Source organism: Gigantopelta aegis, chromosome 15 (assembly GCF_016097555.1).
Source record: "Gigantopelta aegis isolate Gae_Host chromosome 15, Gae_host_genome, whole genome shotgun sequence".
Lineage (NCBI taxonomy): Eukaryota > Metazoa > Mollusca > Gastropoda > Neomphalida > Peltospiridae > Gigantopelta > Gigantopelta aegis.
The window spans coordinates 7,909,848-7,930,815 of NC_054713.1; the positions used below are offsets into that span (position 1 = coordinate 7,909,848).

General features: G+C 39.8%; 2 protein-coding genes across 2 annotated transcripts in view; one reads left to right on the forward strand and one right to left on the reverse strand.

The window, feature by feature from the left end:
• LOC121390748 overlaps positions 1–20,968 on the forward strand; it is a 61,205-nt gene that overhangs the window by 32,699 nt on the left and 7,538 nt on the right. The gene's annotated exons all lie outside the window — the stretch shown is intronic.
• On the reverse strand, positions 764–19,844 carry LOC121390747. Its single transcript, XM_041522650.1, has 2 exons — positions 19,660–19,844; positions 764–1,039 (listed from the first exon to the last, which is right to left on the reverse strand). Exons 1-2 carry the CDS (start codon positions 19,769–19,771, stop codon positions 819–821), a joined length of 333 nt encoding a protein of 110 aa, XP_041378584.1. The 5' UTR covers positions 19,772–19,844; the 3' UTR covers positions 764–818.

Here is a 20,968-nt window from a genome sequence, read left to right on the forward strand (position 1 = left end):
GAAAGAAACGTTTTATTTACGGTTATAAAAATTATTGCGTCAGACATATGGTTAAAGACTACGTAGGTATTGAGAGAGGAAACTCGCTGTCGCCACTTCATAGGCTACTCTTTTGTTTTTGATTAGCAACAAGGGATCTTTTTTATGCACCATCCCACAGACAGGATAGTACATACAACGGCCTTTGTTATACAGCTGTGGTGTACTGGCTTGGACGAGAAATAGCCCAATGGCCCCGCTGACGAGAATCGATCCTAAATCGCGCTTTAGGATTGATTCCCTTCGGTGGACCCATTGGGCTCTTTCTCGTACCAACCAGTGCACCACGACTGGTATATCAATGGCTGTGGTATGTACCATCCTGTCTGTGGGATGGTGCTTATAAAAGATCCCTTGCACATGATGAAAAAAATTAACTGTTTTCCTCTCTAAAACTATATGTCAAAATTACCAGATGTTTGACTTCCAAAAGCCGATGATTTACAAATCAATGTGCTCTAGTCGTGTCGTTAAACAAATTTGTTTTTGATATATAAACAGTGTACGACATCGGCTGTCAGCCATCGGACATAAGGCTGGCATGTATGTATATATGTATGTATTGATGTATGAATATCTATATATTGTATGCATGTATCTCTCTCTCTCTCTCTCTCTCTCTCTCTCTCTCTCTCTCTCTCTCTCTCTCTCTCTCTCTCTCTCTCTCTCTCTCTCTCTCTCTCTCTCTCTCTCTCTCTCAAGCTGTTAAACGCATAAGACAATAGACGTTTTCAATTATTTATTTACCGATTCATCTTTCTTAGCTGGGTAAACTCTGCTCAGCCGAGGTAGTACCGAGTCTGATATCGGTAAACGGGCACCATGGTCATGTTGGTCGAAAGCTTGCACTGGGCTACGCACGGGATACACATGGCTTGAGTCATGCACGACGGTGTTTGGCATCCAAAGGATTGGTACAGTCTATAGCCACCGTAGTAGTAGATGCATCCGTAGGGACACTTAGGGTTCATCTCCGAGAGAGTTTTATCATTGCATTGTGCTGAAAGAAAACGTTTATATTTTCATTTCATTGCAACTAAATTTCGTGCTTATAATCCAATTAAGGTTCAAGCACGCTATCCTGAGCACACACCTCAACTATCTGGGCTGTCTGACCAGGACAGTGGTTTTGTTGAGAGAGAGAGAGAGCGAGAGAGAGAGAGAGAGAGAGAGAGAGAGAGAGAGAGAGAGAGAGAGAGAGAGAGAGAGAGAGAGAGAGAGAGAGAGAGAGAGTGAGTGAGAGATAATGAGTTATTTACAGCCGTTGCGCTTGTAGCTGACTTACGCGTCACAGATACATGATTGCTAGGTTAACTATACGTCACAGTGTAATCGATTTCCACAGTGCTGGTTTTTTTATTGGACGTATGACATTGGTGACCTGGTCATCACCTAGGAGAAGCCGGTCATATGTCTTCAAATTGTTAACACACGTACGCGTATAAATAACTATGTTTTATAAAAATAACGCATTGCGTTATCACTAATGGGTGTGTAAGAAACATATATAAAGAGAGATCGTTTCGATAGTTTAAAGGGACATTCCTGAATTTTCTGCAATTTTTAAGATGTTATCTACTAACAGATACGTTTTAACGACTGTAATTTTTCTTCATAAAATATTAGTGGAAATTATTTTCCAAAGCTATGCATTAAAAATATAAATAGTTTATTTTGGAAGGATTGTATTAGTGCTTTTTATGATTTCTCTGTAGCCATTAAAGTAACAACGTTTGTAGACTTTTTATCAGAACCAGTTTTTTACAATTCCCATATAAAAATAAACAAGAAAACGTTGTTTAAACGGAAGTGGTTAGAAAAGGATATTTCTCAGATTTGCGATTTTGTTAATGAAAATGGTGAATTTTATAACTTAAAAGAATTTAATGAACTATACGAATTAAATGTGTGTTTCTTCGAATACTACGGAGTCATTAATTCACTCAGGTCATACTTAAAGAAACTGAAAATGACACGACTAGAGACAAACATATCTTTAGATGACTCGCCTGTTTAACGTAAACTCTGCTCCGTTATGAAAGGCTCCAAATTATGTTATATACATTAATGTTTTCTGATAATTGAAATACCGCTATGGCAAAATGGTAATGTCATTTCACCATGAAGCTTAACTGGTCTACTATTTATCTAAAGCCATTTATGACCACGCAGGAAACAAAGTTAAGGTGGTTCCAATATAGAATAGTACACAGAATATTGACTACTAACACATTTGCCTATAAGTTGAAACTTGTTGATAGTGAAGCGTGCAGCTTTTGTCATAAAAGTAAAGAATCTATAATACATCTGTTTTGGGAATGTGATATTGTTCAAGAATTCTGGAATACATTTTTTCAGTTGGTTATTGGCATCCTGTAATCATATAAGTAACCTAAAACTCTCTCTTGAACTTGTTATATTGGGACATAAGAAGCACATTAGGACAGACACTGTCTTTGATCTCTTATTACTTTCAGCAAAATATTTTATATATCGATGTAAAGTCCAAAAGATACAGCTAGACATTGCACGTTTTAAATGTGAAATTAAACAAAGATACATTGTAGAAAAACATATACACTTCAGTAACAACAGTATCAATAAATTCTTTACTAAGTGGTCCATGTACCATTCTCTCTTTGAAAACATAACTTGATAATTCAAGTACTCGGTTATTTATTTACTTATAAGTATGTTACACCTTCTTTTCCCCCACCACCAACAGTTCATACGTTAAAACATGAAATGTTAGTAAAATAGGATCGCAGAACTTTGCAAAAGTGCACAGGAAATTAATATTTGTTAAATTACTATGTATGTGTCACGGGGATTCTATAATACCCGTAACTGAATAAAACACGATTATCCAAATATCTCTCCTAACTGTATATCTATTAGATCTCTCTGTAACGGGCGGTATTTACCCGAGTATGGCTCGTCTCTAGGTATGATCAGAGATAAGATCTTATATAAAGTATATATTATTATAGCACGTTTAGTTCACTAGAAAACACAACAAAAACACAATACACTTTGGAATCTGTATTAACCTACGCTGACAAATGTACTGCCGCAGTAGTTAATTAATAACAACAATAATAACAACCCAGAACTGATCACTTAATTAGTTAATCTCTAGGTGTCTAGTTTACACAATATGCTAAACACTTCACCGTGACACAACACCCACACGTGTGATAATTGAGAAACGCTTCTAGGGGAACTTAATTAATAAAGGAATTACAACACTATTCCTAACTGGTTAATTTTTAATTAACCCTAACTACTCATTCAGTAACCTTGTAACACAGAATTAATACTGGTACCTATCACAATAAAGACAATAACCTACAGTTTACCTAGGTCTTCTAGGATTACTGGCTAAGCTTTATATTACCAAATACTCGTATAATGTTAGAACAATCAGTCTACGATTTACTTCGTCAGATGACCGAAGACACTGTCTAAAGAATATTGGTATAATACAGTATTAAAATATTTAAAGTCCCATCAATCACATCAAGGTTATACAACAGAGCAGAAATAAAATATTTACCAAAGTTCAAACGGACAACGTTCCCTGGGAGCTGCCCTTTTTGCTTCTCCTCATAACTCTAAAATTCTAGCTATTTATTATAAAAATCAGAATATCGCCTGGGGTACAAGGCGGTCCTCCCCCTATCATCTGATATTCCACCTCTCTCAGAGTCGGTATATTTCTCTCTGATCGTCAGTCTGGCTGTCGCCAACGTCGCCAAATCACGGTTGTAAAAACCGCACTCGCGGAGGTATTACGTAACTACTCGCCACATGGCCTCCGCACCTGGCTGGGTGTGTATTAGAAAGTATAGCACGAGGACCGTCGCGCAGAAGTATTACGTAACAAGTTGCCCACCTGCGCTAAGTGCAATGAAACTGCACACGGCCCTCTAACACAATTAATATCGCCACAGGCGAAAACAAAATTAAGAGCATGTTCCGTCACACACCCCTACCTCAAAAAGGATATTTCCTCTACTCTAGGAATAGGGAAATATACTACATTAAAACAAAAGTGCGTTAACCGACGCATCCGGGCATTTATAACACATGTAATAATAAGGTGACTACCAGTAATCACACTGAGTCTCTGAGTCCCTGGTATACAAATAAAATATATAAAAACAAAACAGAAATCAAGAATGTCAACACATTATCATAACGTTCAACTTCGGGACAGGGCATCAGCGATTACATTGGATGTGCCCTTGATATGTTAAATGGTAATTGGGTATTCTTGCAGAAGAAGACTCTTTCTCAAACTCTCTGGATGGAGGCTTTCATTAGGATGGTCCAGTCCGTCTTCGTCTTCCTGGAACAGCACAGCTCCAGCTCCCACGTCACTGGCATCCACAGCTAGCTTGAACGGCATTCGGTAGTCTGGTGCTGCCATCACGGGAGACGAGTAGCGCCTCAGCTTGAGACGGTTGAATGACTTCTCGCATTCATCTGACCACTGGGACTTCGTTTCCTTCTTTTTCAGTGGCGCATGTTTTCCAGGTTTTCTCCGATAGGCATGCTGTCGAATCGGTGTAGCGTTGGGTTCCAAGAGCACATCCTGGCTTAAGGTATTGGTAACCGTTGGAAGGTTCTGACAAATGGAAACATTGTCTTGTTTCAACGTAGTCAACTTTGCTCGCTGGGGGTTCAAGTCTGCTAGAATCTGGCTGTTGGTTAATTTTCTCTCTGCAGTCTTGACGTCATCACAGGAAATTGAGTGACTCTCAGTTTGGACCGGTAACTCTGGAACTATCGGCAGTCTGTCAAAATAACCTTTTAGCAAATTGATGTGACAATACCTACTTTTCCTAACCCTATCAGGAGTGTTTATTACATACCCTGTCTCATTAACCCGTTTGTGCACAACATAGGGACCGAAATACCTGTTCTGTAATGAACCCAGTTTAATGGGAAGGTACAACAGCACTTTATCCCCTGGTTTAAATTCGCGACTCCTAGTCTTCCTATCAAACACTGATTTTATTTTGCTCTGAGCATGGCTCAGTTGCTTCCTAGCCTTCCTATCAAACACTGATTTTATTTTGCTCTGAGCATGGCTCAGTTGCTTCCTAGCCTTCCTATCTCTAACTCTCTTATTCATTAATACTCCCTTGTCCATATCATAACCTGACATCTGATCCTCCATCTCACCCTTAGTTAACAACGTAGTGCGAACTGCCAACAAATTTGGATCAGCCCCCTGCTCTAGAACTAACTCTTGTCTATCACAAGGTAAGGCCCCTCTATCAAACACAACTGATTCATTTCCCCTCTGCGGGAGATCAACCGGTCCCACCACATTTAATTCCTCAGTTGACTTATCTACCATTTTACTGATAACCTCATCCATTCCAATTTCATGGCTCACACACGTATCAGACAAATCACAAATATCCTCTGGGTCTCGTGCTAACCTACTGGCCATAGCCCTAGTCTTTACACACGCAGGATATTTAATCTCATCAACCTCACACTTTTCTATTGGTAAAGTGCTGTCTTTAATTAACAGTTGATCACATTTCGGCTGACAACACTGACTAGTCAAATCATTTCCCAACAAAACTCCTATGTTTTCAACAGGCAAGTCCTTCACAACACCCATAACGACTGATCCCGTCACAAACTTCGAACACAAGAAAACCTTATGTAACCGGACAACCATTTTTTCTCCAGTAACCGAGGTTAAAGCCAAACTTCGTCCTGTATCTGAATTTTCAATACCAGCTAAATACTCTTGCGTGATCAAACTCTGACTACACCCGGTATATCTATAGATTGATATAGCCTTAGGACTCAATTCTTGTTTCACATCACAAACCATACCAGTGGACACATACGGGTTTACTTTCTCTGCCATGGGACTAACCATTAACTCTCTCGCTAACGGAGCTGACCTCACTAAACCGACCACATGCGCATTATCGCGTTTCCTTTTAAAACAGTCCCCGACAAGATGGTTATCCTTTTTACAGTAACTGCAATGTGGACGAAAAGTTCGTGCATTGGCTGATAACGCAGGTTTATCCTTACTTTGCCCACCAGGTGCATTCCTTGCCTGACTAGCTGACCAACTAGATGACTCTCCCCGATAGTTACTTTCCCGGGAAAAACCTGGCTGAAATTTCTTCTTATCACCCTGTTGTAAAGAGCTACCCTGTACTGCCTGAGCTTTGTGTATTAACACGTAATCATCTGCCACTATGCCTGCCTCCTCTATCTTTTTGACTTCACGATCCTCTAAGTGAATACGTAAGCTAACTGGTAATCCATTTTTAATGTCCTGTAAGATCAACAACTCCCGTAACTCGGTATATGACTCTACCTGATGAGACACCACCCATTTATCAAACATCCCTGCCTTCTTAGCCACAAACTCACTATAAGACTGACCATGCGTTTTTCTCAACACGCTATAACGTAAACGATAATCCTCAGGTCGTAATTCATACGCCCTCAACACTGCCGCCTTAACTAGGTCGTACTGACTTGCTCGCTCATTACTCATTGAATTATAAGCTACACTAGCCTTCCCCTTAAACTTAGACACGGCTAACAATGTCCACTTAGACTGCGGCCAATTTAGCTGCTTAGCGGCCCGTTCAAAAAGTTGGAAGAACATATCTACCTCCTGGTCATCAAATACAGGCACTGATCTATAAGCCTCCGACATGTTGAAACCATTTCCTGCCTCACGTCTAACGTCTTCAGTGTTCAATTTTAACTCATGTTCCACTTTTAATTTTGCTAACTGGAATTCTCTATCCCTATCTTCTCTTTCTCTCTCTCTCTCTCTCTCTCTATCCCTCTCTCTCTCTCTTCTCTATCCCTCTCTCTATCTTCTCTATCTCTATCTTCTCTATCTCTCTCTTCTCTTTCTCTCTCTCTATCTCTATCTTCTTTTTCTCTCTCTCTACCTCTATCTCTCTCTCTATCTCTCTCTTTTCTCTCTATCTAATGCACGTTCTTCTCTTTCGTACTCAAGCTTTTTAAAAGCTAATTGTTGTTCCACACTTAACTCATTTATCTCTATCTCTGGAACAATCTCACTGTCTTCCATAACAGGACTATCACCAAAAACTTCCTGGATAATAATTGATCTTATATCTCCTAAGGTTTTAGCTGATGTTAAATCAATTTCTCGCTCACCCGCGATTTCATTTAACTCGGCCTTACGTGCTCGCTTAATCTCCACTACACTAAGCGTAGGCCTATCCAGCAAATTCTTATCCATGTTTCGATATGACGCACTTATTATTAATTAATTTTCTAGTGAACAACGTTGCTACTTCTGGTAATTTGTAAAAATAATTTATAAAGCCCCCATTTACAAACAATACTTTTTTAAATATGCATGTCCCGTTTCAGATCCCGGACGAGCCCCCAATTTTCTACTCCTGTCACGGGGATTCTATAATACCCGTAACTGAATAAAACACGATTATCCAAATATCTCTCCTAACTGTATATCTATTAGATCTCTCTGTAACGGGCGGTATTTACCCGAGTATGGCTCGTCTCTAGGTATGATCAGAGATAAGATCTTATATAAAGTATATATTATTATAGCACGTTTAGTTCACTAGAAAACACAACAAAAACACAATACACTTTGGAATCTGTATTAACCTACGCTGACAAATGTACTGCCGCAGTAGTTAATTAATAACAACAATAATAACAACCCAGAACTGATCACTTAATTAGTTAATCTCTAGGTGTCTAGTTTACACAATATGCTAAACACTTCACCGTGACACAACACCCACACGTGTGATAATTGAGAAACGCTTCTAGGGGAACTTAATTAATAAAGGAATTACAACACTATTCCTAACTGGTTAATTTTTAATTAACCCTAACTACTCATTCAGTAACCTTGTAACACAGAATTAATACTGGTACCTATCACAATAAAGACAATAACCTACAGTTTACCTAGGTCTTCTAGGATTACTGGCTAAGCTTTATATTACCAAATACTCGTATAATGTTAGAACAATCAGTCTACGATTTACTTCGTCAGATGACCGAAGACACTGTCTAAAGAATATTGGTATAATACAGTATTAAAATATTTAAAGTCCCATCAATCACATCAAGGTTATACAACAGAGCAGAAATAAAATATTTACCAAAGTTCAAACGGACAACGTTCCCTGGGAGCTGCCCTTTTTGCTTCTCCTCATAACTCTAAAATTCTAGCTATTTATTATAAAAATCAGAATATCGCCTGGGGTACAAGGCGGTCCTCCCCCTATCATCTGATATTCCACCTCTCTCAGAGTCGGTATATTTCTCTCTGATCGTCAGTCTGGCTGTCGCCAACGTCGCCAAATCACGGTTGTAAAAACCGCACTCGCGGAGGTATTACGTAACTACTCGCCACATGGCCTCCGCACCTGGCTGGGTGTGTATTAGAAAGTATAGCACGAGGACCGTCGCGCAGAAGTATTACGTAACAAGTTGCCCACCTGCGCTAAGTGCAATGAAACTGCACACGGCCCTCTAACACAATTAATATCGCCACAGGCGAAAACAAAATTAAGAGCATGTTCCGTCACACACCCCTACCTCAAAAAGGATATTTCCTCTACTCTAGGAATAGGGAAATATACTACATTAAAACAAAAGTGCGTTAACCGACGCATCCGGGCATTTATAACACATGTAATAATAAGGTGACTACCAGTAATCACACTGAGTCTCTGAGTCCCTGGTATACAAATAAAATATATAAAAACAAAACAGAAATCAAGAATGTCAACACATTATCATAACGTTCAACTTCGGGACAGGGCATCAGCGATTACATTGGATGTGCCCTTGATATGTTAAATGGTAATTGGGTATTCTTGCAGAAGAAGACTCTTTCTCAAACTCTCTGGATGGAGGCTTTCATTAGGATGGTCCAGTCCGTCTTCGTCTTCCTGGAACAGCACAGCTCCAGCTCCCACGTCACTGGCATCCACAGCTAGCTTGAACGGCATTCGGTAGTCTGGTGCTGCCATCACGGGAGACGAGTAGCGCCTCAGCTTGAGACGGTTGAATGACTTCTCGCATTCATCTGACCACTGGGACTTCGTTTCCTTCTTTTTCAGTGGCGCATGTTTTCCAGGTTTTCTCCGATAGGCATGCTGTCGAATCGGTGTAGCGTTGGGTTCCAAGAGCACATCCTGGCTTAAGGTATTGGTAACCGTTGGAAGGTTCTGACAAATGGAAACATTGTCTTGTTTCAACGTAGTCAACTTTGCTCGCTGGGGGTTCAAGTCTGCTAGAATCTGGCTGTTGGTTAATTTTCTCTCTGCAGTCTTGACGTCATCACAGGAAATTGAGTGACTCTCAGTTTGGACCGGTAACTCTGGAACTATCGGCAGTCTGTCAAAATAACCTTTTAGCAAATTGATGTGACAATACCTACTTTTCCTAACCCTATCAGGAGTGTTTATTACATACCCTGTCTCATTAACCCGTTTGTGCACAACATAGGGACCGAAATACCTGTTCTGTAATGAACCCAGTTTAATGGGAAGGTACAACAGCACTTTATCCCCTGGTTTAAATTCGCGACTCCTAGTCTTCCTATCAAACACTGATTTTATTTTGCTCTGAGCATGGCTCAGTTGCTTCCTAGCCTTCCTATCAAACACTGATTTTATTTTGCTCTGAGCATGGCTCAGTTGCTTCCTAGCCTTCCTATCTCTAACTCTCTTATTCATTAATACTCCCTTGTCCATATCATAACCTGACATCTGATCCTCCATCTCACCCTTAGTTAACAACGTAGTGCGAACTGCCAACAAATTTGGATCAGCCCCCTGCTCTAGAACTAACTCTTGTCTATCACAAGGTAAGGCCCCTCTATCAAACACAACTGGTTCATTTCCCCTCTGCGGGAGATCAACCGGTCCCACCACATTTAATTCCTCAGTTGACTTATCTACCATTTTACTGATAACCTCATCCATTCCAATTTCATGGCTCACACACGTATCAGACAAATCACAAATATCCTCTGGGTCTCGTGCTAACCTACTGGCCATAGCCCTAGTCTTTACACACGCAGGATATTTAATCTCATCAACCTCACACTTTTCTATTGGTAAAGTGCTGTCTTTAATTAACAGTTGATCACATTTCGGCTGACAACACTGACTAGTCAAATCATTTCCCAACAAAACTCCTATGTTTTCAACAGGCAAGTCCTTCACAACACCCATAACGACTGATCCCGTCACAAACTTCGAACACAAGAAAACCTTATGTAACCGGACAACCATTTTTTCTCCAGTAACCGAGGTTAAAGCCAAACTTCGTCCTGTATCTGAATTTTCAATACCAGCTAAATACTCTTGCGTGATCAAACTCTGACTACACCCGGTATATCTATAGATTGATATAGCCTTAGGACTCAATTCTTGTTTCACATCACAAACCATACCAGTGGACACATACGGGTTTACTTTCTCTGCCATGGGACTAACCATTAACTCTCTCGCTAACGGAGCTGACCTCACTAAACCGACCACATGCGCATTATCGCGTTTCCTTTTAAAACAGTCCCCGACAAGATGGTTATCCTTTTTACAGTAACTGCAATGTGGACGAAAAGTTCGTGCATTGGCTGATAACGCAGGTTTATCCTTACTTTGCCCACCAGGTGCATTCCTTGCCTGACTAGCTGACCAACTAGATGACTCTCCCCGATAGTTACTTTCCCGGGAAAAACCTGGCTGAAATTTCTTCTTATCACCCTGTTGTAAAGAGCTACCCTGTACTGCCTGAGCTTTGTGTATTAACACGTAATCATCTGCCACTATGCCTGCCTCCTCTATCTTTTTGACTTCACGATCCTCTAAGTGAATACGTAAGCTAACTGGTAATCCATTTTTAATGTCCTGTAAGATCAACAACTCCCGTAACTCGGTATATGACTCTACCTGATGAGACACCACCCATTTATCAAACATCCCTGCCTTCTTAGCCACAAACTCACTATAAGACTGACCATGCGTTTTTCTCAACACGCTATAACGTAAACGATAATCCTCAGGTCGTAATTCATACGCCCTCAACACTGCCGCCTTAACTAGGTCGTACTGACTTGCTCGCTCATTACTCATTGAATTATAAGCTACACTAGCCTTCCCCTTAAACTTAGACACGGCTAACAATGTCCACTTAGACTGCGGCCAATTTAGCTGCTTAGCGGCCCGTTCAAAAAGTTGGAAGAACATATCTACCTCCTGGTCATCAAATACAGGCACTGATCTATAAGCCTCCGACATGTTGAAACCATTTCCTGCCTCACGTCTAACGTCTTCAGTGTTCAATTTTAACTCATGTTCCACTTTTAATTTTGCTAACTGGAATTCTCTATCCCTATCTTCTCTTTCTCTCTCTCTCTCTCTCTCTCTATCCCTCTCTCTCTCTCTTCTCTATCCCTCTCTCTATCTTCTCTATCTCTATCTTCTCTATCTCTCTCTTCTCTTTCTCTCTCTCTATCTCTATCTTCTTTTTCTCTCTCTCTACCTCTATCTCTCTCTCTATCTCTCTCTTTTCTCTCTATCTAATGCACGTTCTTCTCTTTCGTACTCAAGCTTTTTAAAAGCTAATTGTTGTTCCACACTTAACTCATTTATCTCTATCTCTGGAACAATCTCACTGTCTTCCATAACAGGACTATCACCAAAAACTTCCTGGATAATAATTGATCTTATATCTCCTAAGGTTTTAGCTGATGTTAAATCAATTTCTCGCTCACCCGCGATTTCATTTAACTCGGCCTTACGTGCTCGCTTAATCTCCACTACACTAAGCGTAGGCCTATCCAGCAAATTCTTATCCATGTTTCGATATGACGCACTTATTATTAATTAATTTTCTAGTGAACAACGTTGCTACTTCTGGTAATTTGTAAAAATAATTTATAAAGCCCCCATTTACAAACAATACTTTTTTAAATATGCATGTCCCGTTTCAGATCCCGGACGAGCCCCCAATTTTCTACTCCTGTCACGGGGATTCTATAATACCCGTAACTGAATAAAACACGATTATCCAAATATCTCTCCTAACTGTATATCTATTAGATCTCTCTGTAACGGGCGGTATTTACCCGAGTATGGCTCGTCTCTAGGTATGATCAGAGATAAGATCTTATATAAAGTATATATTATTATAGCACGTTTAGTTCACTAGAAAACACAACAAAAACACAATACACTTTGGAATCTGTATTAACCTACGCTGACAAATGTACTGCCGCAGTAGTTAATTAATAACAACAATAATAACAACCCAGAACTGATCACTTAATTAGTTAATCTCTAGGTGTCTAGTTTACACAATATGCTAAACACTTCACCGTGACACAACACCCACACGTGTGATAATTGAGAAACGCTTCTAGGGGAACTTAATTAATAAAGGAATTACAACACTATTCCTAACTGGTTAATTTTTAATTAACCCTAACTACTCATTCAGTAACCTTGTAACACAGAATTAATACTGGTACCTATCACAATAAAGACAATAACCTACAGTTTACCTAGGTCTTCTAGGATTACTGGCTAAGCTTTATATTACCAAATACTCGTATAATGTTAGAACAATCAGTCTACGATTTACTTCGTCAGATGACCGAAGACACTGTCTAAAGAATATTGGTATAATACAGTATTAAAATATTTAAAGTCCCATCAATCACATCAAGGTTATACAACAGAGCAGAAATAAAATATTTACCAAAGTTCAAACGGACAACGTTCCCTGGGAGCTGCCCTTTTTGCTTCTCCTCATAACTCTAAAATTCTAGCTATTTATTATAAAAATCAGAATATCGCCTGGGGTACAAGGCGGTCCTCCCCCTATCATCTGATATTCCACCTCTCTCAGAGTCGGTATATTTCTCTCTGATCGTCAGTCTGGCTGTCGCCAACGTCGCCAAATCACGGTTGTAAAAACCGCACTCGCGGAGGTATTACGTAACTACTCGCCACATGGCCTCCGCACCTGGCTGGGTGTGTATTAGAAAGTATAGCACGAGGACCGTCGCGCAGAAGTATTACGTAACAAGTTGCCCACCTGCGCTAAGTGCAATGAAACTGCACACGGCCCTCTAACACAATTAATATCGCCACAGGCGAAAACAAAATTAAGAGCATGTTCCGTCACACACCCCTACCTCAAAAAGGATATTTCCTCTACTCTAGGAATAGGGAAATATACTACATTAAAACAAAAGTGCGTTAACCGACGCATCCGGGCATTTATAACACATGTAATAATAAGGTGACTACCAGTAATCACACTGAGTCTCTGAGTCCCTGGTATACAAATAAAATATATAAAAACAAAACAGAAATCAAGAATGTCAACACATTATCATAACGTTCAACTTCGGGACAGGGCATCAGCGATTACATTGGATGTGCCCTTGATATGTTAAATGGTAATTGGGTATTCTTGCAGAAGAAGACTCTTTCTCAAACTCTCTGGATGGAGGCTTTCATTAGGATGGTCCAGTCCGTCTTCGTCTTCCTGGAACAGCACAGCTCCAGCTCCCACGTCACTGGCATCCACAGCTAGCTTGAACGGCATTCGGTAGTCTGGTGCTGCCATCACGGGAGACGAGTAGCGCCTCAGCTTGAGACGGTTGAATGACTTCTCGCATTCATCTGACCACTGGGACTTCGTTTCCTTCTTTTTCAGTGGCGCATGTTTTCCAGGTTTTCTCCGATAGGCATGCTGTCGAATCGGTGTAGCGTTGGGTTCCAAGAGCACATCCTGGCTTAAGGTATTGGTAACCGTTGGAAGGTTCTGACAAATGGAAACATTGTCTTGTTTCAACGTAGTCAACTTTGCTCGCTGGGGGTTCAAGTCTGCTAGAATCTGGCTGTTGGTTAATTTTCTCTCTGCAGTCTTGACGTCATCACAGGAAATTGAGTGACTCTCAGTTTGGACCGGTAACTCTGGAACTATCGGCAGTCTGTCAAAATAACCTTTTAGCAAATTGATGTGACAATACCTACTTTTCCTAACCCTATCAGGAGTGTTTATTACATACCCTGTCTCATTAACCCGTTTGTGCACAACATAGGGACCGAAATACCTGTTCTGTAATGAACCCAGTTTAATGGGAAGGTACAACAGCACTTTATCCCCTGGTTTAAATTCGCGACTCCTAGTCTTCCTATCAAACACTGATTTTATTTTCTGCTCTGAGCATGGCTCAGTTGTTGCTTCCTAGCCTTCCTATCAAACACTGATTTTATTTTGCTCTGAGCATGGCTCAGTTGCTTCCTAGCCTTCCTATCTCTAACTCTCTTATTCATTAATACTCCCTTGTCCATATCATAACCTGACATCTGATCCTCCATCTCACCCTTAGTTAACAACGTAGTGCGAACTGCCAACAAATTTGGATCAGCCCCCTGCTCTAGAACTAACTCTTGTCTATCACAAGGTAAGGCCCCTCTATCAAACACAACTGGTTCATTTCCCCTCTGCGGGAGATCAACCGGTCCCACCACATTTAATTCCTCAGTTGACTTATCTACCATTTTACTGATAACCTCATCCATTCCAATTTCATGGCTCACACACGTATCAGACAAATCACAAATATCCTCTGGGTCTCGTGCTAACCTACTGGCCATAGCCCTAGTCTTTACACACGCAGGATATTTAATCTCATCAACCTCACACTTTTCTATTGGTAAAGTGCTGTCTTTAATTAACAGTTGATCACATTTCGGCTGACAACACTGACTAGTCAAATCATTTCCCAACAAAACTCCTATGTTTTCAACAGGCAAGTCCTTCACAACACCCATAACGACTGATCCCGTCACAAACTTCGAACACAAGAAAACCTTATGTAACCGGACAACCATTTTTTCTCCAGTAACCGAGGTTAAAGCCAAACTTCGTCCTGTATCTGAATTTTCAATACCAGCTAAATACTCTTGCGTGATCAAACTCTGACTACACCCGGTATATCTATAGATTGATATAGCCTTAGGACTCAATTCTTGTTTCACATCACAAACCATACCAGTGGACACATACGGGTTTACTTTCTCTGCCATGGGACTAACCATTAACTCTCTCGCTAACGGAGCTGACCTCACTAAACCGACCACATGCGCATTATCGCGTTTCCTTTTAAAACAGTCCCCGACAAGATGGTTATCCTTTTTACAGTAACTGCAATGTGGACGAAAAGTTCGTGCATTGGCTGATAACGCAGGTTTATCCTTACTTTGCCCACCAGGTGCATTCCTTGCCTGACTAGCTGACCAACTAGATGACTCTCCCCGATAGTTACTTTCCCGGGAAAAACCTGGCTGAAATTTCTTCTTATCACCCTGTTGTAAAGAGCTACCCTGTACTGCCTGAGCTTTGTGTATTAACACGTAATCATCTGCCACTATGCCTGCCTCCTCTATCTTTTTGACTTCACGATCCTCTAAGTGAATACGTAAGCTAACTGGTAATCCATTTTTAATGTCCTGTAAGATCAACAACTCCCGTAACTCGGTATATGACTCTACCTGATGAGACACCACCCATTTATCAAACATCCCTGCCTTCTTAGCCACAAACTCACTATAAGACTGACCATGCGTTTTTCTCAACACGCTATAACGTAAACGATAATCCTCAGGTCGTAATTCATACGCCCTCAACACTGCCGCCTTAACTAGGTCGTACTGACTTGCTCGCTCATTACTCATTGAATTATAAGCTACACTAGCCTTCCCCTTAAACTTAGACACGGCTAACAATGTCCACTTAGACTGCGGCCAATTTAGCTGCTTAGCGGCCCGTTCAAAAAGTTGGAAGAACATATCTACCTCCTGGTCATCAAATACAGGCACTGATCTATAAGCCTCCGACATGTTGAAACCATTTCCTGCCTCACGTCTAACGTCTTCAGTGTTCAATTTTAACTCATGTTCCACTTTTAATTTTGCTAACTGGAATTCTCTATCCCTATCTTCTCTTTCTCTCTCTCTCTCTCTCTCTCTATCCCTCTCTCTCTCTCTCTTCTCTATCCCTCTCTCTATCTTCTCTATCTCTATCTTCTCTATCTCTCTCTTCTCTTTCTCTCTCTCTATCTTCTTTTTCTCTCTCTCTACCTCTATCTCTCTCTCTATCTCTCTCTTTTCTCTCTATCTAATGCACGTTCTTCTCTTTCGTACTCAAGCTTTTTAAAAGCTAATTGTTGTTCCACACTTAACTCATTTATCTCTATCTCTGGAACAATCTCACTGTCTTCCATAACAGGACTATCACCAAAAACTTCCTGGATAATAATTGATCTTATATCTCCTAAGGTTTTAGCTGATGTTAAATCAATTTCTCGCTCACCCGCGATTTCATTTAACTCGGCCTTACGTGCTCGCTTAATCTCCACTACACTAAGCGTAGGCCTATCCAGCAAATTCTTATCCATGTTTCGATATGACGCACTTATTATTAATTAATTTTCTAGTGAACAACGTTGCTACTTCTGGTAATTTGTAAAAATAATTTATAAAGCCCCCATTTACAAACAATACTTTTTTAAATATGCATGTCCCGTTTCAGATCCCGGACGAGCCCCCAATTTTCTACTCCTGTCACGGGGATTCTATAATACCCGTAACTGAATAAAACACGATTATCCAAATATCTCTCCTAACTGTATATCTATTAGATCTCTGTAACGGGCGGTATTTACCCGAGTATGGCTCGTCTCTAGGTATGATCAGAGATAAGATCTTATATAAAGTATATATTATTATAGCACGTTTAGTTCACTAGAAAACACAACAAAAACACAATACACTTTGGAATCTGTATTAACTTACGCTGACAAATGTACTGCCGCAGTAGTTAATTAATAACAACAATAATAACAACCCAGAACTGATCACTTAATTAGTTAATCTCTAGGTGTCTAGTTTACACAATATGCTAAACACTGCACCGTGACACAACACCCACACGTGTGATAATTGAGAAACGCTTCTAGGGGAACTTAATTAATAAAGGAATTACAACACTATTCCTAACTGGTTAATTTTTAATTAACCCTAACTACTCATTCAGTAACCTTGTAACACAGAATTAATACTGGTACCTATCACAATAAAGACAATAACCTACAGTTTACCTAGGTCTTCTAGGATGACTGGCTAAGCTTTATATTACCAAATACTCGTATAATGTTAGAACAATCAGTCTACGATTTACTTCGTCAGATGACCGAAGACACTGTCTAAAGAATATTGGTATAATACAGTATTAAAATATTTAAAGTCCCATCAATCACATAAAGGTTATACAACAGAGCAGAAATAAAATATTTACCAAAGTCCAAACGGACAACGTTCCCTGGGAGCCGTCCTTTTTGCTTCTCCTCATAACTCTAAAATTCTAGCTATTTATTATAAAAATCAGAATATCGCCTGGGGGTACAAGGCGGTCCTCCCCCTATCATCTGATATTCCACCTCTCCCAGAGTCGGTATATTTCTCTCTGATCGTCAGTCTGGCTGTCGCCAACGTCGCCAAATCACGGTTGTAAAAACCGCACTCGCGGAGTATTACGTAACTACTCGCCACATGGCCTCCGCACCTGGCTGGGTGTGTATTAGAAAGTATAGCTCGAGGACCGTCGCGCAGAAGTATTACGTAACAAGTTGCCCACCTGCGCTAAGTGCAATGAAACTGCACACGGCCCTCTAACACAATTAATATCGCCACAGGCGAAAACAAAATTAAGAGCATGTTCCGTCACAGTATGTATGTATATATATATATATATGAAATATAAAGGTTTTTTAACAGTAACTACGTTTACATACATGTGTATGTGAGTTAGTGTGTGTGTGTGTGTGTGTGTGTGTGTGTGTGTGTGTGTGTGTGTGTGTGTGTGTGGTCTTTTTTGTTTTGTTTCTTCTTCTTTTTTATTATTATTTTTAAATTATTATTATTGGTTTATTTATTTATTTATACTTATTATCTTGATTCCCGTATTTAATCCCTCTTCTATAACCTAGACTAACAGAAACCATAACAGTTTTTTATTATTACATTTATAAACCATAGTGGTATTATTTGTCTTGTTTTGTTTACATGATTTGTATAGTTTACATATATTAATATGAAAGTTTACTTAAAATCTAATAATTATGTCATGTACTGGTGTTGTCCACGACTCATGCTTTGTCCTCAGCATGAGTTGTCTGTCATGTAAATGAGGGACTGGAATAAATATTTAAAAAAAAAAAAAAAAATTAGTGGCTGTATATTAAACGTGTTTCTGATCGTTCTAATATTTGTACTACGTTAAATTTCATTTTATTTCCTAAAATATACTCTTTTTTATTACAAAATCCCGTTTGGGCTTCTTACAAATATTAAGACCACCAGAAACACATTAGAAATACAGACACTTACATTCTAAAGAAGAAAATGTATTTAATATGTAAGTTTAATCGTAGAAATATTTTATTAGTCGGAAACATCTTACAATGCAGCAAAGTCAGGAATGTCCCTGCAATCAAATTTTCTCTGAAATTTATATTGACAAAATATACTACCCTTTTCTGGTGCCAAGACTTGGTGGCCTAACCCAAAAGAAAAACAAAACATACGGATTTACTTGGGTTTAAAAGGAGGGCTTTCGGTCTTGGTGACAGATTTCCTGATACAGATTATGCGGTTATTAAATAAAATTATATTAATTGTATATCACATTAAATATATTCTGACACTTTGATTGAATATAATTAAAATAGCAATACTGAACTGGCACGTCACTGCGGACTGACTAGGTGCCATATGTAAAGTGCCACCCCCTTACAACCCCATGGGTTGTTCTTGATCCTGCACGTGTCATTCGCGTGTTAAGGGTTACGACACGTTCAGTCGATGAAATAAAGAAAGAAATGTGTTGTTTAACGACACACTCAACACATTTTATTTACGGTTATATGGCGTCAGACATATGGTTAAGGACCACACAGATATTGAGAGAGGAAATCCGCTGTCGCCACTGCATGGGCTACTCTTTTCGATTAGCAGCAAGGGATCTTTATATGCACCATCCTACAGACAGAATAGTACATACCACGGTTTTTGTTGCACCAGATGTGGAGCACTGACTGGAATGAGAAATAGTCCAATGGGTTCACCGACGGGGATCGATCCTGGACCGACCGCGCATCAAGCGAACGCTTTACCACTGGGCTACGTCTCGCCCCCGTTCAGTTGAAGAATACCATGTATAAATGAATCTTACAATACATTGGCAAACGAAACAAATAACAAACTCATCATTCAGATTTACTTACAATGCAGAGTTGCAAACATGTTGACGATAAAACTGCCATGGAAAATGCCGTTATTTTCTTAATCGCAGGGGTTTGCACAACAGTGGCGATCAAATAATAATAATAATAATAATAATAATAAAAACATAATTAAAAAAAATAAAATAATAATAATAATAAAACAAAATCTCAGCAAAAACAGTAGGTTCCCAGCCTTTGCTTGGGAACCTATTAATACTAATAACACAACTTACAGCAGCCTGGGTCCATGCAATAGCTTCCATACCCGTACCCATACCCGGACTGGGAGTTGGCCAGTCCAACTATTGTCAACAGGAGACAGGAGAGAACAAGATAAGCTCGCATCTTCGATTGCAGGAGGATTCCTTCGTTTGAAGTCGACGGTCGTGTTCGGTTGTTGTTCCGAGTACAACTGGCTCAACACTCGGTTCCAGCCTATTTTTATACAGAGCGTACCAGTAAGATAACCTATGTTATCGCACGCACGGCTTCTTGAAAGCAAACATGGACACCAAAAAACCCCTCAAAACAACAACATGGTGCCTACACCCTCATGACGCACCTGTTGTTACGTAATGTACACAAGTTATGACGGATATGCACAACCACGTGTTTATTTACGTTCGTGCAACAGCGTAATACACGGCTAACAAACAAATTGTCATATTATGAGCAGGCGCGTGTGCTAGAATTTTTTAGGGGTGGGGGTGGTTTGGGGTTGAGTTTTTTTAATAGTTCTAGACTGTGACGAGCGACGTTTCTAGGGGGTCAAGTCATGTTCCAGAAAATGTAATACAAAAAAAAAAAAAAAAAAAAAAAAAAAATTCGATTCCCGTGTGTTCCCTTTTGGAACATCATCGTTCCAGCCAGTGCTCCACAACTGGTGTAACAAAGACCGCGGTATATACTATCCTGTCTGTGGGCCATAAAGTGGCGACAGCGGGTTTCCTCTCTCAATATTTGTGTGGTCCTTAACCATACGTCTGACGCCATATAACCGTAAATAAAATGTGTTGAGTACGTCGTTAAATAAAACATTTCCTTTCCGTTCTTCCTTCCTACCTCCCTTTTCCCTGTTGGACTCCGATGGTGCATGGAAATATATGAGATAGTGTTGCAATCTGATTAAAATTAGCTCTACTGGGTCTAGCCAGTAGATCTAACAGCATTGCCTGGACTCCCTTGTCCAGGTGACATTTCATCTATAAATAACGATTTAAATATCGACCAATTACACTTCGCCTTTTATAGCGTTATTCGGGAGTATACAAATTCTAAAAATATCGGGCGAGACTATTTTTGCAATAGGCGAACTTGTTGGTCTATTTTAACATACAAAAAAACAGGGGAAAAGTGCAGTAATAAACTTTGGATTGTATACTAGTATAAACAGATTTTATGGCTATTGCATCACGTTTGTTTGTTGTTTTTTTTTTTTGTTTTTTTGTTTTGTTTTTTTTGTCTTGCAACTAATTTTATATAAAATGTTATATTGCAATTAGTTTCCGGCATACTTCGTAATGCACCCGAATTATTTCGTAT

Excerpts from the sequence above, each read along its gene's own strand:
- LOC121390747 (XM_041522650.1), bottom strand. The coding sequence starts at position 19,771 with ATGCGAGCTTATCTTGTTCTCTCCTGTCTCCTGTTGACAATAGTTGGA. Across the intron at positions 1,040-19,659 it reads TTGCATGGACCCAGGCTGCT|CACAATGCAATGATAAAACT; the intron begins GTAAGTTGTGTT and ends GTTTTCTTTCAG.